The sequence below is a fragment of the Myxocyprinus asiaticus genome, chromosome 30 (genome assembly GCF_019703515.2).
Source record: "Myxocyprinus asiaticus isolate MX2 ecotype Aquarium Trade chromosome 30, UBuf_Myxa_2, whole genome shotgun sequence".
NCBI classification, from domain to species: Eukaryota; Metazoa; Chordata; class Actinopteri; order Cypriniformes; family Catostomidae; genus Myxocyprinus; species Myxocyprinus asiaticus.
The window spans coordinates 33,308,229-33,335,526 of NC_059373.1; the positions used below are offsets into that span (position 1 = coordinate 33,308,229).

Below are 27,298 nucleotides of genomic sequence, written 5' to 3' on the forward strand. Positions count from 1 at the left end.
TGTGTGTCTGTATTTAGATGGTAAAAAGAGGAAAAGTCACAAAGTTCTCTCCGATGAAGGATACCTTTTTATGTGTAAAAATGCGAGACAAAGTGGACAAAAATGTCTGAACAGTACACGAGGGTTAAGAAATATGTCTTTTCTTGGAAGAAAAGTTATTTTATGAGTTATCATAGCTCCATAATTAATGCAAATCGTTTAGTTGCCCCTGCATATTGACCTGTGCTTCCAGCATGGATGAAAGTGAATCATTCTGAATACAACTAATTTAAGATGAGAAGATGTTATCTAGTTACACCCCGTGAAAGCATTGTCCTCTCAGGTCATTCTTTTTTTTTCTCTGTAAATAGAACTCTATCATTAAGCAAAGGGGGCGTGCTTTAAATGAATGCAAATGAGATTTATTTTAAAATGTATCATCTGATTGGCCGAGAGGCCTGTTCGGAACTCCTTATGTTAATTAGCTCCGCCCCCTCAGGCTCACATCCGCCCCTCTCTGCGCTACCTACCTCAGAAGCCGTTGACGGCTCTAATAGTGACGGATCGATCCCCCGCAATATAATTTTTTCCCTTTTTCATTTGTTTTGTGGAGAAACAAACACGCAGAGGGAGTACAAGTAAGCCTCACTGCACACATCCGTCCTCCGCGATCCCCATCAGATCTCTTCAACACATAATCCTGTTTTGAGCTTTTGTAAGAGCTTGTGCTAACGGTAGCTAGTCACGATTATTGCTAATAACTCCACGATACAACCTCGAGACAAGCCGGGACAAGACCAGGTTAGTAGGCGTGTTTAATCTATCAATCTAGTGTATTAAAGGGTTTTTATTAAAGAAGAGTTTATGATCGCAGTACATGGCTCCAGCTGTCCCGCTTTTCATCGGCCGGTGTAGGCTAACGTTAGCATGCTAACCGCGTAGCTTGTGTGTGTGTGTGTGTGTGTGCGCCCCATGTCCTGGCGAAGATCTACCTTTTATATTTTATTTATGTGTCTGTGAGCTTTTACGTAGCTCACCAGCTATTTTGGCGTATTGTCTGTTTATGATTGGGGTGGAGTAGTTTGAGTCAATGTCGCATGCACTGACTGTCTCTTCACGTCAGACTAGTTAGTGGCTTGCTTTCCGTCACATATTACGGATCCGATCGACTTGTTTTGCTGAATGTGTATTAAATCGCACTTTAAAGCCATTAAGCCTGTGTTGTTAATTCGTCTCAAATCCTGATGCTAATATGCTTGTAGCCCTGGCCTCACTTCACCGTCGCCATTTTGTTTTGTTCTCGCCATCAAATCCTTCAGTCAAACCACAGCATCAATTATACGACCCGTTTCGTTCCCTGTACTTATTTTTGTGACTCTTTCAGTGTATTTAGTCTTTATCTAGATGAATGTATCCATCTGACGTGATGTATATTACGAAACGCATAGCTAGGTCTGCGCCTTCCTCATAGCACGAAACATGGAGGCCGCGACTGTAATAAACGAGTTTAACCAGCCAACGTAAACAGTTTACCTGTTCATAAGACATCAACCATCGTGCTTCTATATCAGATACTGGGCTTTTCGTGTGGTTAGATCAATAAAATGAGTGTTGCAGTGAAAATGTGCTCTCCCCCTGCATGGGCACTTGGCAAAGGTGTAAAATAATCTCTACGCAGCTCCGCTTCATGTTGCGTAGAGATTATTTGACAGGCTTTGCGAACTGGCCATCACTGCTATTGCTAATCTGCATTGGTCCCCAGTCAATGACAAGGGTGTTTAGTCCATTGCATTGGCGTCAATGTGTTAAATAGAGAATGCAGTATGAGCAGCAGGACGAGCAGCGGTTTATGAGCGATTAAAATTAATGTGGGTGAAGTGGCTGCGGGCTTGTGTTTTTGGTCAACCTGTTTTGAAGGTGTAATTTGACTTCTCCCTTACAAAAATTACAAAGGTAACTGTAGGTTTCGGTAAAATACATTAGTCACTACAGTTATCGTTACTACTGTAAAATCAAATTAGGCTAACATGTGTACTCCAAACGCTGTAAGAAGCTGTCAGAGACTGTTTTTGTTTTAAAGTTAATTGTTCTGCTGTGGATGTCAGTGATTGCTAATACATTGTTTATTGTTGTAGCTAACCTGGGTAGCTATGGTGTTGTGGCACAAGATGTGGTTGGTTGCCTTGGTTATTTTTTTGTTAGGGCTGTTGTTCATGTGCATTATTTAGTTTAGACTATACATTTCTAACGAGTTTCATCTTTTAATATGATGACATTGTTTTGACTGTTTTGTGGAGAAACCACTAGTACCCGTGTTCAAACTAGGGATGACACCGATCCGATACCTGGATCGGTATGGGGTCCGATACTAACATTTTTATCTGGATCGGGTATCGGCCCGAGGAGTCCGATACCACATGTTGGTCATTGACGTTACTGTCAAGCTCAAATAATGACATAACCTTCAAATCACCATTAAAAAGTAGTCCATATATTCGTGCATTTTATTCAGGCTCTTACAGTCATCCAAAAGCTTTGTGAATTGCAAAAGGATGTGTTTAATGATAAATATATAGTCAGCATTCACAGCTAAGTGATTGTGATTGAAAAGTGGATTGATATACTAATTAAACTAAAATGAAATGAATAAATAAAGAGAGAGAGAGAGATCTGAAACCATTTACAAGTCCAGATACAAGTTAAAATGTGTAACAAGAACACATTTTATCTGCTGAAGACTTTCACTGGAGTTACTCTTATTTTTGCTGCTGCATCCTGCAGACTAGTTAAACAAAGTTTGCACATGCTCTTATGTAACTGTTTTTTGTTTTCCTATTTTATAATGAAACAAAGTATTGTTAGAGGTTTTTGTTTCTTTACACAAAAAGTACTCCCAATCAGTTCCACACAGTGAATTATAGATGTTCTAAACTCATTAAGAAAAAAACAACACTGGTATCGGAATCGGCCGATACTGATAGTTCAGGTATTGGAATCAGATCGGAAGAGAAAAATGGTATTGTTCCATCCCTAGTTCAAACATGTGATTTTGATGAAAACGCGTTGAGAGGCCAACAGTCGCATAACTATAGCATCTCCTGTTATGTCATCACAATTGAATTTTTGTAATATATTACTTTGCATTTGGGTAAAGGAGTGTTTGCATTGTGATAAATAAAAGCTAGGTCATCTGTGGATAAATTGTCCATAACTTTGTTTTACCTATTTCCATATTTTAAACTGGATTTCGCCATGAAATGGCCATAGAAGCTGGCGTGGCTAGGGATGCATTGATACAACTTTTTCTCTACAGATCTGATTCCGATACCTGAACTCTTGGTATCGGCTGATCCCGATCCTATATAATCCTATATTAGATCCTTTACAATTTTTATTCACTGCCTGGCCAAAAAAATGTCTCAGTTTGGATTTAAGGCAGTGTTATGGTCTGGGGTTGCTTCAGTTGGTCAGGTCTAGTCTCAGCAACATTTTGCGGCAATAAAATGAAGTCAGCTGACTACCTGAATGTACTGAATGTCCCATCAATGGATTTTTTTCTTCCCTGATGGCACGGGCATATTCCAGGATGACAATGCCCAGGTTTATCTGGCTCAAATTGTGAAAAAGTGGTTCAGGGAGCATGAGGAATAATTTTCACACATTATTTGGCCACCACAGAGTCCTGACCTTAACCCCATTGAAAATCTTTGGGATGTGCTGGAGAAGACTTTATAGAGTGGTTCGACTCTCCCATCATCAATACAAGATCTCGGGCAACTCTGGACGGAAATGTTGTGATTTGTGACATTGCATAAGGATGTTGAAACAGTGCCATGATGAATGCATGCCATAATCAGAGCTAAAGGCAGTCCAATGAAATATTAGAGTATGTAACTTTTTTTTTTTTTTTTTGGCCAGGCAGTGTATAATATCTGTACCTTTGTGGAACTGATTGTGGGTACTCATTTAAATGAAGAAAAACACAAACCTCTAACTACACATTATTTCAATATAAATGTCTAGCCTATTAAGAAAAACTTGAACTAGTCTACTGGGCTTCTGGATAGTGCAGCAGCATTAACAGTCATTTTAGTGAAACTCTTTAGTAAATAATCCAGTCTTTGCACATTTTTTTTTTTTTTTTTAAAACTTGCATCTGGACTTAAAAGGATTCAGATCTCTCTTTTGTTCACTTTAGTTGTAATAGGATTTAATCCACTTTTCATTCACTGAATTATTTTTTGGAACCCAGTCAATTTAAATATTGTTGTAATTTGGGATACTTCATTTGCCATTGCCTGAACCTTGGATTTAGGAAAAACCTCACCGAAATGACCAGCCGGTTGGACTGCGATGCACCTCGCTCAACTCTGTCTGCATCACCTTGGTCTAATGATGGACTACACTCTTATAATGGAATACATAGACTTTCAATTATTTGCCAACAAAACCTTCATCAACCAATTAGCAAAGGCCAATGCATCAATGTGAACTTCTGCAGTTAATCCAGGATGGACTTCAAAGACATTAGTCATTAATCTTACAGTTCATACAAAATCTTTGTTTAAACACTGACCCTTAACACTTACTTAGTTTACAAATTTTAAACCATGACTTGCACTATACATAATTAACAATATTGGCATTATATTCATGATGTTAGCCAGAGGGGAACTGGCCCCCACAGTGAGCCTGGTTTCTCCCAAGGTTATTTTTCTCCCATTAACCAACATCTAGAGTTTTGTGTTCCTTGCCAGAGTCACCTTCAGCTTGCTCACATGGTTTCTAAATACAAATATGATTTAATTAAATATGATTGTAAATTGTGTATAAAAATATTCAAACTACACAATGATGACTCTTAAGACTTTATAGATATTACGGTTTCATTTTATGTTAATGCATGATTTTCTGTAAAGCTGCTTTGAAACGATGTGTGTTGTGAAAAGCTCTATACAAATAAAAACGACATCTTAATTTGTAAACAAAAAAAATTATTGTTATTATACATTTTTAGAAATTGATTACACAATAGAAATATATTTTCCGTCATGCCTTTTTTGTTTTTTTTTGACGGTCGGAACACTCCTTTGAGTGAGTGAGTGTGTGTGTGTGTATAGTTCACAGTAGTTTAATACGCTTATACAAAATCTGATTAAATGCGCCTCCAGTGCTTTCTCGAAGCATGTTATGGCTGAACCCAGAGACAGTTTACCAAAGATGGACCACTGATATTAAAATTAATGGGAGACATTGGAATGCCTAACAGCCAATGGATATAGAAAATGAAGGGCTCCAGACTAAAAAAAATGACTTGGAAGCCATTGGCTCCTAAACTGAAACATTAAGGAGTCAAATGCCTGTTTTTAGTCGCCAAATCACGGAATTGCTCGATTTAGATAGAAAGCAGAAGAAAAGGTAGACAGCTGATAACCCATTAATCAAAGGTTTAATAAACAGTACATATAGTTGAGAAGATAAGTTTGCATTCCCTTTTGTTTCATAAATGTTCACACCCCTTTCATAATTTATACAAATATGAGAGATAAAAGATTTATTTTAATTTAATACTGCTCTTCACAATCTACATTACAGATAATTACATAAAGTATGCATATAGTAGTGTTTTCTTGACCATCAATTAATGTTTGCACCTTGTGTAATAGTTGTCTACAAGTCCCTCAATTGTCCTAAGTGTCAAAAGCTTGATATATATATATATATGGTGCGTGCATTATTTGAGCTATATAAAAAAAGAAAAAAGCACAACTTATGATACTGCTGTTGTCAGATTTTACTGCTGATTTAAATATGTTCTTTGATCATACTCTGGACCAACTGTTTTGGAGATTTTGGTCTTTCCCCAATAGATAGGAGCTGTACTTTTATGCTGGTTGTTCCCATAGAAAATAGCTGCCTAGCCTCCATTGGAGCGTTCCAAAGATGGCGCAGAGTAGGGCTGCTCGATTATGCCAAAAATCATAATCACGATTATTTTGGTCAATATTGAGATCACGATTATTTAACACGATTACTCATTGACTTTGGAAACATCATGCATTTATTGAACTTTTAAAAAACTTTTCTTTTTAACAGTGGATTTCCTTGAACTTGAAATGTAAACTGCACTGGGTAGGGGAGGAGGCTATTGTCATATGATAATTATTTTATGTTACGTATGGTAGTCAAATAAAGAAAAGCCTCTATCGCCATCATTTACAGCAGGGGTGCTCACACATCTATGGAATGAGATCTAATTTTTCATCATGTTATTGCAGAAAGATCTGCCATGTACAATCAAGTCTATACATTATCACAATACCAAAATGTCAGTAGTCAGTAGAGACATTTGACGATTCTCAATACCAGCTTCAAAACCACAACAAATAATAACACTAACTAATATGTTAATTATGGAAGAATGATTTCAATTTCTTAAGTAAAAATTCTCTTTCACTTGCCCCTTCAAAAATCCACTTGTCCTGGACAAGCGTTAATGTTGAGCCCTGATTAAATGTTGTATTTAACATTCTCCGATAAAAATTTATTCTTCTGCAGTATAGCTCCTAAAGTAAATGTACGTTGTTTTAAAGGAGTTTTAGCAATTATTTTGGAAAACAAGCCAAAAAAGACTAATCAAAAACATATTTTGTTTGTCAAAAAACAAACTTTCTCTTCTTAATAGAGCTGCGTATTTCCGGTTTTCCTTTATGATAAGATACACACAGTGAACGTGACACATATATTATGATTCACTACGTCGTGAGCCATCATGTTATAATGTAGCTGCAGCAAATGCGCGCGAGTGACGAGTGCCTCTACGCCAGAGTGTACATCAGCTAGGAGAAGATTCAATCTCTTCCCGTCACTTCACGCAACTCATAGACGCAGCGCAGACCGCACAGAGAAATGCCAGTTTCGGAGTTTATTTTCATAACATGCTTCCTTATTATTTGAACTTTAAAAAAGGATGCTTTAAAGATATAACTCCAAGGTGTTTCATTGCAAAACAGAATGCAGCACAATAATCGTTTTATCTCAATTATCTTGTTTTCATTATCATTGGAAGCCAAAATCATAATTGAAAATAAAAATCATGTGTAGGGGGGAGGTCAGACTCCAGCTAGGGATGGGCGAAAGAAAGATGTAATCAGATACTGACGAAATCTTACAAATATTCCAATGCCGATTGCGACACTCATTGACAGACGATGATCAACAATATTGGGAAAAGGCAAAACCATGGATCTGGGAAGTCATCAGATATATTAAACAGTAGCCCAGGGAGTGAAACTAGCACCTGCCAAAATGTGACGAGGCTGAATCCAGTTCACAAGCTCCTCGTCCAAATGTATTTCATGCACGGGTAATTTTCCTCAGAAGGCGGAGCGACCTGTAAGACGTCTCGGAGTGACACATGACAAGAAATACCGTTAGACACAAAGTCACGCTTGAAGAAACACACTTTATTATATTTTTAAGAACAGACAAAAGAAAAGTCGTCGGTGCGTGTCTGATTCACTGTTTGGTCAGAGGCGTGCAGTGCAAGCCTGTCTCGTGGAACAGGCACATGTAAAGAGTTATCACTTTTTTTTTTTTTTATCTCTGTTTCATTCATCTGAAAACTGTTTGTAAGAATTATGTCGTCTATGAGAATGCTGCAAATGATCTCTGATCATCTCAGGAGGTGCTGTGAGTTTAGTTCACTTTATTTCCATGGAGCAGTTCGAAGTTAACATGCGTTGTGAACGCAACTCTGCAGATTCAGTAATACTGTATATATCTTTGTATTAAAGAAACAAAGACAAAAATTATTAAATCATAAAATAATGCAAGACACGTTCACCTTGAACCTAAGATTTTCTTTTCTTTAGGCAGCATAAACTGTATTACCAAAACGCAATACAAACACAACTTCGATAAGAACACACATTTGTCATCATTATTTTGGAAACACAAAGGAATTTATTAGACTTATTTATTATGATTATTATTATCTTTACATTTATAATTGTCTTTAGTTCCTAAACTGTAGGCTGTTAGTAATTTTCCACCTGTTGTTGTTGACGGATACTTGCGTGATGGCAACTAAATTCGTTTCATATAAATACATTTTGAATTTAGAAATGTCTTTTGTTTTAGTTTTTTGTGTTTCAATAAACAAATTTAATTTTTAAAGCAAAATCAATAAAGCAAAAATATTCACCATCCCTCGGGAGGGGGGTTGACGATGTAATCGGGTACCACAATATTTCCTAAGGCAATTATCGATAAAATATTTTTTACATATTGCCCTTACCTAATACCCAGACTTGGCAACAAGACTTGTTAACATTAGATTAGTTTGAGAGAATTGTTTAGCCTACTTAAGTGGATTTTGCCGATACCGATAGCCAGGGTCAGACATTAACTGTTCCAATATGGGGCAGTATTAAATATTTACAGTATTACTGCATTATTAATAAAGTTTTATTTAACATTAGGATTAACATATCCAGATCAATTAACATATTAATATTATTAAGGAAATTGTAGCATTTTGTTACATTTATATTTGTGATTTCTCATACCTAGGGCTGTCACGATTATGAAATTTGACGATTCAGAAATCCAGTATCCACATTGGGACATCCACAACAAAATAAAGTTCTTCAGATGTTGGAAAAAAAATAAAAGTGATACAGATAAATAATATAAAAAATAGTCACGTACATGTGTTGATCAATTGTTTGATGACCGCTCATTGCCTTGTGGAATGAAGTAAAAATTACAGTGATAATTTGTCATCTCTATAACAGCCAAGTAAGTCTTTCAATCCAAAATACTTGCATACCCACAACTTGTTTCCGACATGAGAGTATGCGCTATCTGTGTTTTTTCTTGCGTACAACTTTCACAGTTGTTTTAAAAAATCTTGTTACAGTTTACTGTGATGAATGTTGATGATAAGGGTGTTGATGTGTAGATGTGAAACGTCTTGTAATTAATGCTGGTGCAGGGCAGGTGTTTTCTCTTTCCCTCGTCAGCGCTGTTCAGAATATCGTGGCTGTTTAACCGTTTCACATGGTTGCATTGCTCGAATTGTTTCCAAATAAAAAATTCTCACATATAATCCAAGGGTGTCGCATGTGGCATGATACTGAGGAAAGCCCGATTTAATCGCACATGTGATCGGCTCTGCGCTAACCTGTCACTGGAACTCGCAGCCCTGTTGATGGGCGCGCAGGATAGAGCAGAGTGCAACTTTATGCTTCAATCAAGCCGCACATATCAGTGTTCTACATGAGAAGCATGTTTAACGCTTATAAAAATGAGATGAATATCTTAAAAGTTTGCTGCATCGCATGACGGAAATGCGTACGTACGTGACTGGCATTCGAGTGTTAAAAATAAAGGTGCATCTTATAAAAATAAATATCAATGTTTACGCATTGTATCGAAAAGCTGAAACATTTTGCTTTCAGAGGCTTTATATGGAGGTAGGATAAAAATAAGTTGCATTTCAAACTATTCTGAGACCAGTGCAGGCAGACAGCACACCGGAGGTTAAGTCATTCACTGAATAGGGAGCATCCTATAGGTTTCCTGTGCAGCCAAGTGCATTCACTCCTACCATCTGACCAAAAGTCCAGTTTCAGGCTGCAGATGATGTTTGCACCACTTAACATGTTTGGCAGACATGGGACAATGATAATCAGTACTTGGATTCAGAATATATAATGCAAAATTGTATTTTAACATGGTTGGCAGTGATTGGATGATACTGGCCATTTCTTTGAATCAGAATTTAAAAATCAGGACAAGTTTCTGATTGATAATGCTTAAGCACTGGTTTTCACTTGTTTGTTTGACAGTGCAAAGAGAGAACAATGAGATTTTGTTGCCGAAGTAGAAAAAACATTCAAATAAAGTCAAATAATTTTTATTTGTATAGTTTTTTTATTTGTGCTTTTCCCAGTACACAAGCAGCTTTACAGAAAATAATAAATGGGTTGAGGTGATTTGAGTCACTTGTTAAGAGATTTTCCAGTACTGTCTGTTACAGTGATGTGATGCTGTTAAACTTGATAGATGACAAAACCAACCAACCCAATGGTGCTTACACAACAGTTCTACTGTTCACCTTGATCTTGAAAACATAGGAAGGCTTGAAAGTGAACACCCTTTGCCTCCACATCACTTTCTCCCTTTTCACTCTCTCTTTCACTTTTTCTCTTTCAGTCTCAGGACTCACCATACTCAATGAGCGTACAGCGCAATGTCAGAGCGCTCTGGGCAAACAGCAAAGGGGAAGGATGGCAAAACCAAGTATGCGTCTCTCAACCTGTTTGATACATACAAAGGAAAGAGCCTTGAAGCACAGAAGCCTGTTGGTGAGTTGATGGCACTTAAGCCAGGTGGCTATTGGATAATGTTGTTTAGGCATTATTTTATGTTTTAAGCTACTATTATTGGTAATGCAGCCTTACTAAAATCTTGCCAGTAGTTAACGCAGCAATTAATTTCAGTTATTTATTAAAGGTAATAGCAAAGACAGCAAATTCTGGTATGGAATGCCCACTTTTCACAATCCAGTAAATTCTCTGATAGTTAAAATCAATTCTTGCCCTACTTTCTCTTTTAGAATATCCTGTTTTAAACGGAAATATGACACTACCCAAGTAAAATGGGTTCCGAATGCTTTTACTGTAAGAAACCACAAGAGGTGCTAATGTTGATTGAAATCATTTGTAAGTCCTTGCCACTACTACAGTGTCAAACAGCTGAAGCGTAATAGAAAAGAAAGTACATACTACACGATGTGCCAAGGCAACAGAGCAATCTAAGAACGTATTCTGGTTCGCCTTTGTGAAAGAAAATTGAATTCATTATCTGTCATTTCTAATATTATTAAATCCCACTTTTAGTCACTCTTGTGCTTTTTAGACAGTTCCCAGTTGTTTTATGATTATGAAGGACAGCCTACTGAACTGTCAATCTTTGTCCTAGAACAGAGGTCTTCTTGTGATCATAATTTTCTCTCTGCACATTCCCTGCTTATGTTTTATTCAGTAGCTGAACTACCAGATCCAAATAGCAGTCCCTGTTTTCCCAAATACAATTCTCCCAGCGCTTTAGGCAGCTTGGCTCCAAGAAACAAATAGGGGATTGAGAGTCGGTACACACTTTTCACTGTCTGAAACCGCCAACATGGTCCAGTATCTCCAAATGCGTGACGTATTTTGCATAGTTCAAGTCTGTCGTGAGAGTGTTAAAGTAGGATTTTTGACCTCGAGTCAATTTAGAGTCAACCACTTGAAACAAATCCACATAAGTTAGTTTCACCACATTCACTGGCCAGCCGAGCATTCATAAGCTATAATGGATGAAGGGCTTTGACAGTCTCACAAATGCTGCAGTGTCTCTTACTCCGTCTCAGACGGTGTCCCTCAAGACGGTGTTCGGTTTCTTCGCTTGTTGATTATTTACCCTCTCTTGTTCCTTTTTTTCTTCTGTAGTTGCCCCTCGTCATGGCTTACAGTCTCTTGGTAAAGTTGCCTCTGCACGGCGCATGCCCCCCCCTGCCAACTTGCCTAGTTTGAAGGCGGAGAACAAAGGCAACGACCCCAACGTCTCGCTCGTTCCCAAAGACGGCACAGGATGGGCAAGCAAGCAGGAACCAGCAGACCCAAAGAGGTTAGGCCACTTCCCACCTAGATGTTAAAGAAATAGGGATGTCCCAATCCCTTTTTTTTGTTTGTTTTTTTTTTTTCTTTTTTTTTTGAGAACGAATACGGGTACTGATACTTTTTGTTTTTGGTACTCGCCAATACCGAGTTCAGTACCTGTTGTTTTTTGTTTTTGTTTTGTTTTTCACCTGAACTCCACATTAACATACATGTAAACTATATATTTATCACATTATATCGCAGATTTTGCTGTTAAATAGTCTCACTAGGACATGGCATGACTTTAATTTGTGCGATGAATGTTTACGTAATGACATTCATACATTTAGATGGTTTCGGTTTTTGTTATCGGAGCATTTTTTACGAGTATAAGTACAAGTACACGAGTGTGGTATCGGACCTGATTCTGATACCAGTATCGCTATTGGGACATCCCTACAAAAAAATTAAAATTCATAATTTTACTTGCCTTCATGTTGTTCCAAACCCTTATTATATTCTTTCGAAAAATGCAAAAGATAAAATTATGAATATCCTAGCCACTCTTTTCCAAACAATGAAAGTCATTGGGATCTGGATATCTAAATTCCAAATTGACCAAAAAAAAAAAAAAGCTCTATTAAATTTGCCCGTAAACTTATTTTATATTCCAAGTCTTCTGAAGACATATGATGGCTTTTTTTTTGAGGAACAAACTGAAATTTAAAGAGCTTCTGTGGAGGGAAAATTATCAGCGAATAACAGATTTTGGACTGTTTGTTACACAATGCTATTATATGGCTTCAGAAGACTTCGACTATAGTCGTAGTACTTCTGTGAAACTTCTATGGTGCTTGCTTCATTTTGGAGCTTTACAAACCCAGTCCTCATTTACTTTCATTGTATGGAAAAATGTGGCCAGGATGCGCTCTGTGTTTAAAGGCAGCGATGATAAGGCTCTTCATTGGGTTCAGGTGAGCCCCATCACGCACCGTCAAATGGGGAAAAGTCACCGCGGGCGACAATGATTCACAGGAGGGATGTGAAGTTCTGTCACAACTGGTTTAATAAATCATGCGTCTTTAACTTTGTGCGTTCTTGAGTTGATTGACAGGCGATTTCTGTATCTAAAAGGTGATTGCCTATTTTACCTGTAAGGCGGGACTTCCTTTTTACATCCGTTGACCATTTGCTGCTGTTGGGTGTTCCAATTTCTCTCATTTTAATAGAAGTGGCCCATCTCTGCTAAATAGTGTCTGTTTTGACAAGCAGGAAATGTTCATGGAACAATGACGTCACTTGACGTCACCAACGAACAGTTCTTGAAATGGTCTGTAGAGTGCTTCATGAGAAGAATCTGCACTGTGCAGAAGTTTCACCACAGACCACCCAGATTCTTAAATCAACTTGTTTGGAGAGAAATAATTGGTCACATCCTGTTTAACACAAGGCTCTTATGCTCTAACTGTAGAAAACGCAAGCAAAGACATGATTATCTTGGAGACCTTCCACCTCCACTGTCTGTAAATTCACTGTTATTGGGTACATGTCATTGCTTGTCATCTTTGGAAACACAGGTTAAGCTAATAGCTGTTTTTTTTTTTTTTTTTTTTTTTTTTAATCCTTGTAGTACCGATGTATTGTCAGAAGCGCAGCCGGAGTCGCAGCAGCCTGTGGCCTCACAGACGCCTGCGCCGAGCATGCCGAGAACACCTCCAGCTCAAGAGGTACCATTACACAAACATAACGCATCTCCAACAATCTGAATGTTCTTCTACGTCTAACCTTTGAGCTTACCAAGCCGGCACATTTTAGCTGTTGTTGTTGTATGAAAAAGAAAATGCTAACATCATTGGAAATATATTCAGACTTGACTATGCAAAAAGTAGACCTAGAACTTTGTGGTTTTCAACACATTTAATTGATGCTTCAGGCACATTCTAATGTTTGACACTTTTGTTTGTCTCTTAGGCCCAGACTCCAGCTCTAGCCGTAGGACCAAGGTCCTGGGCTCAGGCCAGTGTTACACATGGAGTACAAGGAGATGGTGAGTTACTGTGACTTGATTATGCATACAGATAATGTCTTGTAACTTCTCGTCATGTAGGTACACTTTTAAAGTAGTTCAACTTTAGGTAGGCTCCCTTATTGAAAATAAGTACTTGGCTACCTAAAACATTTAAAGGTGAACTGAGTTATTTTTTGGATGGCTTACACTGACACCTAGTGGCCAGGATGCTGCATCATTCAAACACACTAGTTTTCAGTTATCAATGCCATTGTTGAAATTCACTATGCACAGTAAAACAGGATTAATTTAATCCATGAATGAAAGTGTCCAGTAACTGAGATTAAGCGAGTAGTATTCGGCTGGTCATGTGATGCTAACATGGCTACCCCTATGTGGTGCCCCTGCCCCATGAGAATAAAAGAGCTCTTATATTGTTACTGATATGACTTAATGATATGATATGAGTTTTCTTTAGCTACAATCGGTCTGATGTGAGATGCTGTTTGTCAGTGAGTCGGCATAATGTGGCTGATCCTAGGGTACCAGAACTCTCAGAAACAACATGCCGACTTTCCGTGTGATCATGTTGTTTGATTATCGGTTGTGGCTGTGTGCGTGAAACGTCACATAAAACTGGGATTTTGCATTTTGTCACAACGCCACGTTATTTTAAAAGCTGAACTGTTTTGAAAAATGCTGAGCTACTGTCACCCTACTGGAAACATTAGTTGGGTTAGTAGCCACTTTGAGTTAGTTACTTGTTAAAATGTGTTTTTATTTATTTTTTTACCATGAAGAAAACATTTTGTATAATATGAATGAATATTAGGACTATTATTGGTCAAGAAATGTAAAGTTGGTTATGGTTTTGAAGTCCAAAATGTCCATGGACTTCTGCTGTAATACTTATTTTCTTAGATTTTAGATGGCTTATCCTGTTTGGGTATGAGTGGATACATTTCTAATGAAGTACAACTTCTCATATTTCAAAGCTAAGCACCTCCCTTTGGTCTCTTCACAGGTGGAAAGGGATCAAACCAACCGTCGCCATTCTCTCGCGAGGAATTTCCCACCCTGCAGGCGGCTGGAGACCAGGACAAAGCTGGCAAAGAACAGGCCACTGTAGATCAGTGGTATGGGCCCGGACCAAGCCTCCGCCCCCAGAGTAAGCAATCGAGTTCTGCTCTCCTTTCAAAAACTGTTGTTGTGATTTGTCTTAATACACGTGGTGTTCATATAATATTTGTTATCTTCTAATGCTTCTGATATGTATTGATTCACTGATGTTCAGTACACTCTTAATTAACAACTTGTTGCTTTCTGTTCCAGACGTAACGAGTTGGCGGGATGGTGGGGGCCGGGCATTGGCACCCACCCTGGCTGGGGAGGGAGTTGCGGAGGGCGGAGCTGGGGGAACCATGGTGATGGAGGGTGCTGCTGGGGCCCCTCCCATCCCACAGCAGAATGCATCCTCCCATGGGCTGCCTAGAACCCCCCCAACCAGCAACCCCGCACTTCCCCTCCCCCAGCCACCCATTGGCCCACAGTTCCAGGCTTACAGGGGGATCATGCCTCCTTTTGTAAGTTTTTCTGTTGTTAAGTGTTTAAATGAGAACACAAGTGGTTGCAAACAAATGAATTGTGCTTAAGATTGTCATTGTATCTTGCAAGAATGTCATACATCTAATTTTTTTCTTGTGTTGGTTTTGCTTTAATTTGTTCTGTGCGGTCATTTCCTTCTTCAACCCATGCTGTTCTGTCTGAATATTTATCCCCAGATGTATCCACCATACCTTCCCTTCCCACCCCCATATGGTCCACAGGGACCTTACAGGTATCCAGCCCCAAATGAGGCCCCAAGGTGAGTAATCATTATTGTTCATGTGCTCAATTAATGACAGCTGCAATTTTACCATCATCTTGTTGCCATTTTTTAACCCTCTTCTGACTCCTATGTTTTTTTTCTCCTCTTGTCAGATTTTCTCGTTCACAGGGTGGAGTAGGACCGGATGGGCGGCCCCCTGGTGGCCCCCGGGGTGAGGTGGTAAAACGCCCCTCCATCCTCAAACAGGATGACCTGAAGGAACTGGATGAGCTGGACCATGATGGAGATGATGGCTGGGCTGGTAAGAGGAAAGCTCTCAATTCCACTGGCTAATTAGAGCTGAATAGGGCATTTGATCCAAGCAGAATATCTATTAGAGTCTTTACACAATAAGTGTTCTTCCTTTCATTCATGTTCCCCTACTTCAGCCTCATTAAAAGTGTTGTAGACACTTTTGCTTACAGCAAGGGTAATTCAGTTGATGGCTAGTTTAAAAATAAAGATCAGTTTGCTCGCACAACACACTTTCAGTATGTACAGCTTGCAAAGCAATGGCAAACAATCTGTTCTCACCAGAAACGACAAGAGGCTAATCCTTTATTAGCCATCACTGTAACCAAAGGAAATGCTTTGACCCATTACAGCTTTAATATGGTCTTGATTCTTTAGTATTTCTATGGTTTATTGCATTATAGGGTTTTATAATATAGCTACGGTGTAAAGACCCCAATAAATCACTGGATGAGTGCAGCTTTCATATTATTATAATAATATTTAAGATCTATTCTCTAAAAGCAAGTCTAAATATCTTATATGCTGCTTCTCAGGTGAATGCATCTTTTATTAAAATATTTGTATTTTTAATATTATATTCAACATTCTCAGATGACAATCGTTTCTTCTGCAGTATAGCTGCTAAAGAAAATTCTTGTTGTTTTAAAGGAGTTTTAGAAGCCAAAACAAATCAAAAATGTATTTTGTTGCAGTGTACAATGGGGTGAAGACTACCTCTCTCACCTTTCTGTTCACTTCAATCCATCTTTAACTCACTAAAAAACAAACTCTCTCTTATAAAGCTGCGTATTGCCAATTTTCTTCACGATAAGAAATGCACAGTGACACATATATTATGATTCAATAAGTCATGAGTCATCACGTTATAATCTAGCTGCAGCAAGCGTGCACTCGAGGGATGAGCATCCTCATGACAGAGTGTGCATCGCCGGGTGCAGTTTCAATATCTCGCCCTTAGATCGGGACATTCGCGCAACTCATAGAAGAGGCGCTGACCGCACAGAGAAATGCCATTTTTGGAGTTTGTAGTTATTTACATGATCTGCTTTCATACTATTTGAACTTTAATAAAGATGTAATGCCAGGGTGTTTCCTTTAAAGAGCTCCGGCTCCGCTTATTCCACAATGAGAGTGCTTCTGTATTATTTGGTATTTTTGTATAATTCCCTCATACTTTGCGATCTACATCACCTGAAGCTGTTTGGAAAGTTTAGAGTGCATCTGGTCTGTGAGCTGTGTAATTCTTCCTCTCCTCAGTCAGGCGCGAGCTGCAGTGCTGCTCTCGCGTGCCATAATTAGAGTTTAATGTGACCTTAAATGAGATCAAACGACTATTCAACAACAACAAAATTTGTCGGCAATTTTTTATTGTTGATGTTTCAGCCCTAATGTGCACCATGCCCTGTCAGCACGCTTAAACATTTCAAAAAGCTGCATCTAAAAATCACAGCTAAAAATATTAAATTCTCTAGTTTGTTGTTGGACGAGTAGTGGAACATCCTGTCCCATTTGTAGGATGTGTACCTTTGACTTCTGTCTGCATGTTTTACATCCGTTGTCTTCAGTAACCATCAGTCTTTCAAATGCTCCCAGACAGTCAATTTAAGTTGCTTTTTTGGTGGATATGAGTCTGGTAGATTGAATTCTCTGTCTAACCAAGACATTTTTAATTGCGGTTAATAATGAAACAGTAAAATCATGATATCCCTTGTGGCAGGTAGTAGGGTTGCATGATTTGGACAAAGTCATATTGCGATTATTTTGAAAAAATATTTGATAAGCTAGAAAATGATTCCTTTTAACCAAAATTTGGTGATGTTTTGCCAAAGTTCCTCTGCCAATAAAAAGACTTGAGCTATTCTTTGAGGGTTCACACATAAAAAGAACCAAACTCATTTTCATTTCAGCCACAAACAGACAAAAAATAGTAATAATTAAACAGTGAAAAAAATAAAAAATAAATCATCTTCGTATTCAAATTTGACCTTTTTGTCCACTTTGTGATAGGGTCTTAGCCCACTGTTCATCATCTTTATTTTTTAGAACCCAGTCAATTTGAATATTAGGTATGCTTTGAACAGGATTTTTACGGTCGATCCAGATCGCCGATTTTCTTTTTATCTAATCGGTCGATATTTATCAGGAACTCAGTCACAACTGGTTATATGTAAGCTTTCTGATCCCTGTCACTGTTAACTGAATTTCGCTGTTGGTAATACCATAGTTGTTGCCTAGTTTTTGCTGACAAAAGAAGTGTAGGTTGGTTAAATAATAATAAAATAAACAAACACAAAATATTCATATTTACAATATAAAAAAAAAATAATAGGCTTTAAAAACAAGTAAGCTTACACAAAATATTCGCTACTGTATATTAGGATAGATAGCCCTATAAAAAATTAGGCTTAGTGTCAAACTGAAGTGATTAAATTTTATGTGAAAGTTTTGGTTATTTATTCACTGTCCTCATTTATTCTTATTCTTTTTTATGATATTATATTTTACAAAGCATTATCTTATAGTATATAAATACTGTACATCGATTTATTTTAAAATGCACATCTGTTATTCTGAGCACGAAATGGACTGTTATTATTAATACAGACAAGACAAAGCAGCGCAAATAAACTTTGAAGCTAAGAGCATGAAGTCATATCACGATTTTGATTTTGTTTTGATTAATTGTGCAGCTTAAGCAGGTGGTGTTTTACGTTGACATTCTCATTCCATAGGGCATTTGATTGAACAAAAATTTGTACACACCATGTGCAAGATGAATCATCCGTATTTTTATCAATTTTCCTAGAATAGAGAGGCTGTACTATTTGCTATGTTTTCAGGGGCACAGGAGGAAATTGACTACTCCGCCAAGTTGAAGTTCAGTGATGATGAAGGAGAGGATGACGGGGATGAGGAAAGGTCTGAAAACAAAAATGGACCCCGGTAAACAAAAATGTTTCCAATTTATTTTTAACTGCTTTCTTTTTGACTGCTTTTTCATAGTAAATGTGGCACTTTTTACTCACTTCTTATTTTCATTCTGCTTTACCAGAGAGGCAAAGGTGCAGCAGAGATCCCAAGACGGATCTGCGCCTGTTTCACGGTCCAGAGCATCTGACAGTGGAGGGGATTCACGGTGCACCCCTCCTTGCAGTGCTGACGATGGCTCCGCACCCCCCTCCAGCAAGCCAGGCTGGGCCGAGGAGGGAGGAAGTAGCTGGGGCAGTCAGACAAATGCAGGATCTTGTCAGGTATAAAACCTATCACTCCACATGGATGCAAACCTTCAGTGTACCACTGGCCTCTGCCCACTAATGTGCATTCACTGTGAGGACAGGAACATGCTTGTAGTATTTCCTGGATGACTCGCTGATTGATACATGTGCCCATATGCAGGGGCGTAGGCCTGGGCAAGGTGGCCCAAGGGACCAGCCCTCCCCCCCACCAGGGCCACTTCTTGGACAGGGGCCCTACTCCTACCGCCAGGTACATGGGGAAAGGGTCCAAGATAATGGACAACAGCGACAAGCACTAACAAAAGCGTGTTGGTGATAATGGAGTTTGCAATAGTGAGCTTTTAGTTTTACATTTCTAACCCTCCTCCTCTCAACAGGACCGGCCTTCAAACCAGTCTACAACCTCAAGCCCCACCCTGGCCCCTCAGAAGCCGCCCAGCGGTGCCCAAGCTCAGCAGCAAGCAGGGTCAGTGCCAGGTGGGCAGTCTCCTCCTCCCTCCGGCGCCCTGCATTCCCAGCCACAGGCAGAGGATGAGGACGAGACATGGAGGCAACGAAGGAAGCAATCGTCATCAGAGATCTCTGCTGCAGTAGAGCGTGCCCGGCGTCGGCGTGAAGAAGAGGAACGGCGGATGCAGGAGGAACGTCGCGCAGCCTGTGCAGAGAAGCTAAAGAGACTTGATGAAAAACAGCAGCAGCAACAGAGCATGAAACCCAGCTCCCCCAGTGAAGCTCCTGCCAGCAGCCCCAGTCCCTCCTTGTCTGCTCCGGCCTCATCTCCTAATGCCAGTCAGCCATCCTCACCCTGCGTGGACCCAGAAGAACCTCCTCTGTCATCCGCTCAGACAAGCGGTGCGACATTGGGGCTGAATATAAATAATAGACAGAGGGCTGGCAGCAACAGCAGCCATGATTCCACTAATGGTTAGTTCTCAATAATTCTCTATTCCAGAAAGATGTCCATTTAAGTAAGATGTTGAGCAGTCATATCAGTGTTGCATGACCTTACATAAATATGTTGTTCTTATAATTTCTTCTTCACTCAGAGTCTCAACAGATTCTGCAGCCTCAAGTTACCCAGCATCAGCAATCCCTGGATGCCCCAGTGTCTGGTGATGGCAAGGATGAACCTGTGGTAGGTGGGCCACATATCCGCAGCACTAGAGGTGGAGGTGGAGATGATCCTGTGAAGGTCGAGAGTGTTGGTGGAACAGGACGGCAGGGAAGTGGTCCTCCTGGACAGGGCTTTTCCAAGTATCAGAAATCACTTCCTCCTCGATTTCAGAGGCAACAACAGGTCAGTGTGTTGTCTTGAGTGCATTCCAGACAAATTATGTATTATATTTACTGTTATACTACCTGTGGGATTTTACACTGTGTACAAACTGTGCATGATGTTGTTTCATAGCCAAGCAGAAATGTTAAAATATTTCTTAACTAATTTAAACATTATCTTAACTTTCTTTACTTATTGTACTCTCTGTCCTCAGGTTCTGAAATTATTTAAAGTCTGACCAATATGAGTACAAAGTGTAACTTGTATCATTGTATGAACAGGAGCAACTTCTCAAACAGCAGCAGCAGCAGTGGCAGCAGCAACAACAGCTGCAACATAACCAGGTTGCCCAAAATCAGCTCCACTCCCAGCCTCAGAATCAGCAGGGCCCCTCTCCGGGCACCACTTCACAGTCTGGGCCCAAACAGCCAACTCTTTACCCCCCTGGTTCAATGGGACGGCCTCCACCTCTTCCCATGAACTTTGATCCCCGCTGGATGATGATGTCCTACATGGACCCTCGTATAATGCAGGGACGTCCCCCACCCATGGACTTCTACCCTCCCAGCATGCATCCTTCGGGTTAGTAAAAAACTGAATGAAGTCAACTGTAAATAGTAGACCAACAACTTTGCTTGTCCAGAGAAAATAATGGCTTTTGTTTTTCAGGGATGATGAGTCGGGAGCGTTCTGATTCAGGTGGCTCTGGGTCAGATCCCTTTGATAGGCAGCAGCATAGTGGACCCCCTCACCCCCATCGTGGCACACCCCCCATGGATCCTAAGCTGGTTTGGGGGCCAGATGTTTTTCCAGGGGGTACTGAGGGTAGGGGATTGAGCTCCCCCCTAAGGCAGAAAGCTGTAGAGGAAGAGAATATTGGCAAAGCTCAAGGGTAAGTAACAGCTGTTTAAAACATTTTTAAAAAATTGGGAAAGATTTCCAAACTATTTCTTTTATAAAGTTTTTAAATGTATTTTGAGTTTTCATAAGCATCTTTTTTTTTCTTTTTTTTTCTAAATGTTTCTAGAAGTGACACTCCTCCAGTGCGTATGCGAGAGGGAGGCACAGCACCCATTCAGCCACCAATTGTGGCTCCCAGCTCTCCATCTGGCTCATCCAACCAAACCCCACCACCTTTGGCAGTTCAAGTTGGAGGCCAGGGTACTGGCCACCATGTCCACCATCAGCCCTTTATGGGTGGAAGAGGAGGTTACAGTAACTACTCTGACAATGGATCCAGGATGGGCTCCCACCTGCAGCAAAGAGCCAGCAGTGGGGGGTCACTGCATGGTTTTGGCCATCAGGAGAGTAGTCAGCCGAGCCAAATCTGGGGGACTCCTCATCCCCATTATGATCGTAATGGCCGGTCTGATCACTCTGTCTTGGAGAACAACTCGCATCTCCAACACCATGCTCCACCCCCTCACCCTCCTCATTTCTCCCTTCATCCTCATAAGCAGGAAAATGGCAGGGAGCGAGAAAAAGGAGGGGAGACAAAAAAGAGTGGTCCTTCACCTCCACTCCATCAGCCATCCCTCTCCTCCTCCTGCTCATCGTCATCATCATCTTCCTCAGCCAGAGAAGATGGCAGTGGGAAGCAATCCCTACATAATCAAGTCCTACCCCAGCATGAGCATGACACTGGATCCACTCATGTTCCAGTAAGAAAACAGGACAAAATGGGAAATGCACACAATCAGCCCCCACAGCACTCTGTGCAGCAGCACCACCCTAAAGCCAACCCTCGCAGCCGGGAACACAAAACAGAGACACAGTGGGGCCCAAGGCCTAGTAGCAGTAACGTGAGTGGTGGCTCATCCCATAACAGAAAGGTAGGATCTGGAATGAGTGGAAATACTGGAGGTGAAGAATCCATAAATCAGTTGGCTGAGAACAAGTCCTCTGCCCAATCAGCAGATGGTGTCACAGTCAAGCGGGCAGGTCCTATTAAGAGACCAATTCTTAAAGAGTTGAAAAGAGAGGGTGGTGAAGGTGAGGGAGGAGAAAAGAGCTCCGGAGGCTCTGGGAAAGACAAGGATCAAGATGCTTCTCAGACAACCACCAAACATGAACCAGCTTCTGGGGCTCAAACCTCCTCTGCACCCAGTGGGAAAGATGATGCTGTCTCATCAAATAAAACCAGAACTGGTGGAAAGGAGCGAGGTAACACTGGGGGTACAGGTAAAGGATCCAAAAATGGAGAGAACTCAATCCAAAGTTCTGGATATTTTGCTCCTCAGTCCAGAAGGGAAAGGGAGCGCTCTTCAGAAAGAGGGAGCACAACTTACCATGCATCCTCATCCAGAGGTGGCCGATCAAGTCGTGGCCGAGGAGAGTTTTATGGGCGAGGTAGAGGCTACAGGGGCACTTACACAGGCAGTGCCGGTGGTGGCAACCGTGGGAAAGCAGGTGGCAGAAGCAGCAGGGACTACAGGTCAGCTGCCAACAGTGGCTGCCACCATGGACCTTCTAATCAAGAATACAAGAGGGAGGCTTCATCTGGCAGTGGTAGGCATGGACATGGGGGCCCTCAGCCAAATCTGGGACGTGCTAGAAACCGCAGTGAGACCCGAAGTGAAGGCTCTGAATATGAAGAGGTGCCAAAAAGGAGGCGGCAGCGGGGATCTGAGACAGGCAGTGAGAGTGCTGGCAGTGATCTTCCTCACTCTGACAAAGAGGACCGCAAGCATAACATCAAGACTGGCAACAGAGAGAACCCAACAACAGGTCCTTCATCTTCAGCTCCAACCAGAAACTCCCAGACAAGAGTGTTTACACCAAGGGGAGTGCCATCAAGACGTGGTAGAGGTGGAGGTGGTGCTGGAGGAAGTCATCATAGAAGTGGCGGCAGTGCTGGAGTCTCTGGCGGACACAGATCTGGACCTGGCCCTGTTTCCCATGGCTGGTCTGCAAAATCTTCAACTGTGCGAAAGCAACATACATCCTCCCAACCATCCCCTCCCAAAGATTTGGGTCGTGGAGCTAATGGTGAAAGAAAGAAAGTTAGTGACCAGAATCAGTCTCAGAGTCAAAGTGCAAATTCCTCAGTACCTAATCCCTCTGTGCCAACTGTCCAACAGGGGTCCATTGAGAATGGAAGTGTTGGGGCTCAACTGTCCTCAAGTAATGTTCCGTCAAATCCCACTGGCTCTACTTTACAGGCACATCCTCTGTCCACTCCAGATGGACGAAGTTTCCCACCCAGAGGATTTGAGCGCCCCCCTCGTCGTAGGCGCCATGGACGATCTCAGCATCAACAGGACAAGCCTCCCAGGTTCCGCAGGCTGAAGCAAGAGCGAGAGAATGCAGCCCGTATCAATGTAAGCAGTGGAATTATTGAAGTTGTAGCTGGACAACAGCAGAGGCCTGCTTCTACGTTGCAGAATTCCCTGCAAGAAACAAATAGCACTCCCAAAGCATCTGCCACATCTGTTGCAAATGCAAACCACAAAGTCTCCACAACTTCTAATAATAATAATAATAGCAGCCACCATGGGGTTGGAAACCAAAATTTGAATAGTCACTACCACCATCACTACCAGGGCAACTCCCAGTCGCACCCCCAGCACCATCATAACCATAATCCAGCAGGGGGCGCCAAATCTCCAGATGTCTCTAACCAGAACTCTGACCAGGCAAATGAGGAATGGGAAACAGCCTCTGAAAGCAGCGATTTCACTGAGTTTCGCGAGAGAGAAGGTGGAGGAGGTGGTAAATCCTATTCCTCCCACCACCACCATCACCACCATGCAGCAGGAAGAGGTGGTGGTGGCAGTGGAGGTGGCGAGAGAGAGATGACGGCTAAAGAACTAGCCACCAGCAAGAGAAGCTTCTCCAGTCAGCGCCCTGGAATGGAGAGGCAGAACAGAAGGGTGAATCCCAGTGGTGGTGGAGGAAGAGGCCCCAGGGGTCTGCTCATTGGTGGTGGGCCTGTAGGTGGAGCTGGCAATGGTGGGCCCAATCGTGGTGAGAGGCGTGGCAACTGGCCTTCCCCTAAGAACAGGAAGTGATTTTCTTTTCTTTTTCTTTTCTTTTTTTTTTTTTTGGAACAATTTCAAATGCATCCCTCTTTCTTTGGCCACTTATTTCAGTCCATTTCCCCCTAACACTTCACTATCATTACAAAGGATTAGTTAATAAGACGTGTACACCCATTCTAGCTTCCATGGTTTATTGCTTTTTTTATCCTTTTGTTGGAAATTCACACTCAGTGCCCTTTCACGCTCGCATAAATCCCAAGTTCCCAAGAGATTTGACATCCTCCACCCCATTTTAACGGAACATTTGAGACTGCAAATATAGTCAACCATAAGAGACCCATTTATTATTGCATATACAAGCACAATATGGCATCAACCTGACAAAGGTATGCTTAGTTTGTGTATGCTAGGCATGTTACTTTATTTGTAGAAGAACTGTCTTGAAACAAATATGGAAGGCTAGGGTAGATATTATGTAACTGTGTATTCACATTGCATAATTTTGGATTGTGTATTCAGAAATAGAAGTCACTGTATTCTCCTTCAGGTTGGGTCTTGGAAGTTCCTCTTTTAATGAGAACAAATGTATCATAGATTTGTTTTTCCCTCTTGTGTTTTGAATTCTTCCTCTTATCAAGTTTTCATTTCAATCACGCCCCTCTTTTAAAGGTGAAGGTATCATTTTTTTATTTTTTTGTCATTAAAATTCAAAATTTTAACTAAACCCCCATTTATTTTTGGTTTTGAGCTCATCACTTACTACTGTGCTTGCTCATCCAGTACAATACTACTGCTCATATTCTACTGTCATGTCCACTTGTTCAGACCTACATGGTGTTTTTTCCCCCCTTGTTTTCAAGTCATTCATTCTGCTTATTGAGTTTGGGTTTTCAAATAGTTCCACTAGCTGTTTTGGCTTCTGCATGGAATTGTAATCTAATAGAGTACATTATACATGCTTATTTAATTAGATGAAGTGATCTTACGGTCCCTAAAATTCCCATTCATGGATCATGTCAATTTAAGGCTGTTTCTGTTGCAAGTCAAATTACTTTTGGCCTTTAGTGTCTGATCCTCCATTAAAATAGAATTTAACTTGTTTCTCCTTTTTTTTTTTTTTTTTTTTTTTTTTTTTTTTTACATCAAGTACAGATTCTTTCTGTCTTGCACTTATATTAAGCCAGTAAACTTTCCTGAACTCTCCTGTTGGATGAAGATTGTTCAGTTTTGTTTTTCATCCATATGATTAGCTGTATACTGGGCATCTTTTTGACTAGATGTCACAATGCAGTTCCAGGTTATTGAACATGGAAAGTAAGTATTGTGCTGTTGTTATATTCACTTAGCAGTTCTAGGACGTGTAGAGAACCGCTCTTTGACCACCCTCTGCATTGTAAATTCCCTTTATTTTAAAAAGACAGTTTGACATAAGCTCTTCGTCCAGTCTGTATTTCCAAAGTCCCCCAAAATGTGTGTCTGATTAATGGGCAGTTGTCTTGCTCACATTTACTTGCTTGACTTGCTTCAATTTACCATCTCAGTGAGACACGTCTATGCCAAGGAGTCTGTGGCCCTTTTTGAGTAGTGTTACAAAACAAGACATTGGTTCTGTGTGCAATATGTCTGAAACAAAACTTGCCCATCAATTCAACTCTTATGGACGTTTGCTCACGCTAGTGAACAGGGAGTCTGAGCCCAGGTTAACAAGAAACAACAACTGCTTGACGTCTAAATAGAAACGGATCAAATCATTTTTCACTCCTCATTTTGACCAGCATCTATATCTTACTGGTGTAAGTTGGGGTTTGTTTGTTTTCTGGGAATGCCTTGATCTGATCAGTAGCTTTGGAATAATATGTAGGGCTATTGAATGACATGTATGTGTGAGTAGGGCATTTAAAACGTATGTGTGAATTAATTTGATCATTACATTTAATGTGCTGTCTTGAGGAACACTTTGTAAAAGGCAAATTTGAGTCCTAAATGCCCACTTTTTCGACACTATTATGATGTTTATTTTATCTAGGAAGTTTTCATTATATACATTCAAGTGTGTGTGTGTGTATATGTTAATCCAAATGAAGTGCAGTGGTAAAAAGTAAAATCTGTATTTTTTCCCTTATCTACTAATGGGAAAAAAGGGTTTATTTTACTTTTCTCACAGACATTTTACCAAGCCTGGTTTCATCCTTAGATGAAGCTTGATGGGTCTATTCATTGGAAGCCATTCACATAGGCTTTCTTTGCTGTTTATCATCCCTCTTATACTCTTAATCCATTGTTGTGGTCACATTATATGTACCAATATTTGAATAAAAATGAATAGAAATGTGTATTCCTTGAAATACTCAGAGATTGTATTATACTTCTAACTATACCAAGGTACCTGAAGTTGTTACTGCTGTCCTAGCGTTTATGGCTTATTATTGGAACCTTGATAAACACACATGTATGTATATTGGTATGCATCTGAGTTTGTCTGCCCCAACTTACATTCCCACTCACAATTGTTGCCATTTTTAAGTTCAAGGGAGCAATGTACAAGCAGAGAAGTGTCTTATTATAATAAAAAGTATACAGAGAAAAAGTTAAATAAAAATCTTGTTTTAATGGAAGATCTGTGGTTTGACTTTTATTTCACCATCATTGTATTTAGGGGTGTAGATTGACTGCACACTAGAAATCCACATTGATAATGGAATCAGCAAACATTAACATTTAATGCTAACACTACATTAGGTACATTTTTACGAGGTTGTCAACTTGAAGCTGTTTTTTAACTATCTTTTGGAATTATAATGGTATCATACTGATTTCTGTAATTTAATCTAACAGGATGGGATGTTTTATACAAACCAACTAATAATAATAAATATTAAAAAAATGTCACAGAATTCATGAAATCCAGTCCATTGTTTTTCCACCAAATATGATGTCACTTCCTAAAGTAATTCAGGACCTTGCTTTTGTTTAAGAGAACAATACAAAGTACTAACAGGATGGAAAGTGAAATTGAAGACAGAAAAAAAAAACAAAGAAAAAAAACTAT

The 27,298-nt window shown here is 40.2% G+C and overlaps 1 protein-coding gene across 3 annotated transcripts; it reads left to right on the forward strand.

The window, feature by feature from the left end:
• Window positions 1–489: 489 nt before the first annotated feature.
• LOC127421173 (protein PRRC2A-like) lies at window positions 490–26,864 on the forward strand. 3 transcript variants are annotated; one of them, XM_051663988.1, is made up of 17 exons: window positions 490–780; window positions 10,201–10,352; window positions 11,478–11,655; window positions 13,258–13,354; window positions 13,599–13,674; window positions 14,660–14,803; window positions 14,968–15,218; window positions 15,417–15,499; window positions 15,616–15,764; window positions 18,598–18,700; window positions 18,810–19,008; window positions 19,154–19,243; window positions 19,371–19,917; window positions 20,040–20,290; window positions 20,551–20,851; window positions 20,939–21,161; window positions 21,297–26,864. In XM_051663988.1, the coding sequence occupies exons 2-17, from the start codon at window positions 10,238–10,240 to the stop codon at window positions 24,277–24,279; spliced, it is 5,790 nt and encodes a 1,929-aa protein (XP_051519948.1). In that variant the 5' UTR covers window positions 490–780; window positions 10,201–10,237; the 3' UTR covers window positions 24,280–26,864. The 3 variants fall into 3 exon arrangements, with proteins under 3 accessions (XP_051519948.1, XP_051519951.1, XP_051519949.1); XM_051663989.1 differs by having other exon boundaries at window positions 512–617; XM_051663991.1 differs by lacking the exon at window positions 19,154–19,243.
• Window positions 26,865–27,298: the final 434 nt, after the last annotated feature.

Bases quoted from the DNA above. Each gene is read 5' to 3' on its own strand.
- LOC127421173 (XM_051663988.1), top strand. From the start codon at position 10,238: ATGTCAGAGCGCTCTGGGCAAACAGCAAAGGGGAAGGATGGCAAAACC. The intron at 19,244-19,370 runs GTACATGGGGAA...TCCTCTCAACAG, and splicing joins GGCCCTACTCCTACCGCCAG to GACCGGCCTTCAAACCAGTC. The intron at 20,291-20,550 runs GTCAGTGTGTTG...TTGTATGAACAG, and splicing joins GATTTCAGAGGCAACAACAG to GAGCAACTTCTCAAACAGCA.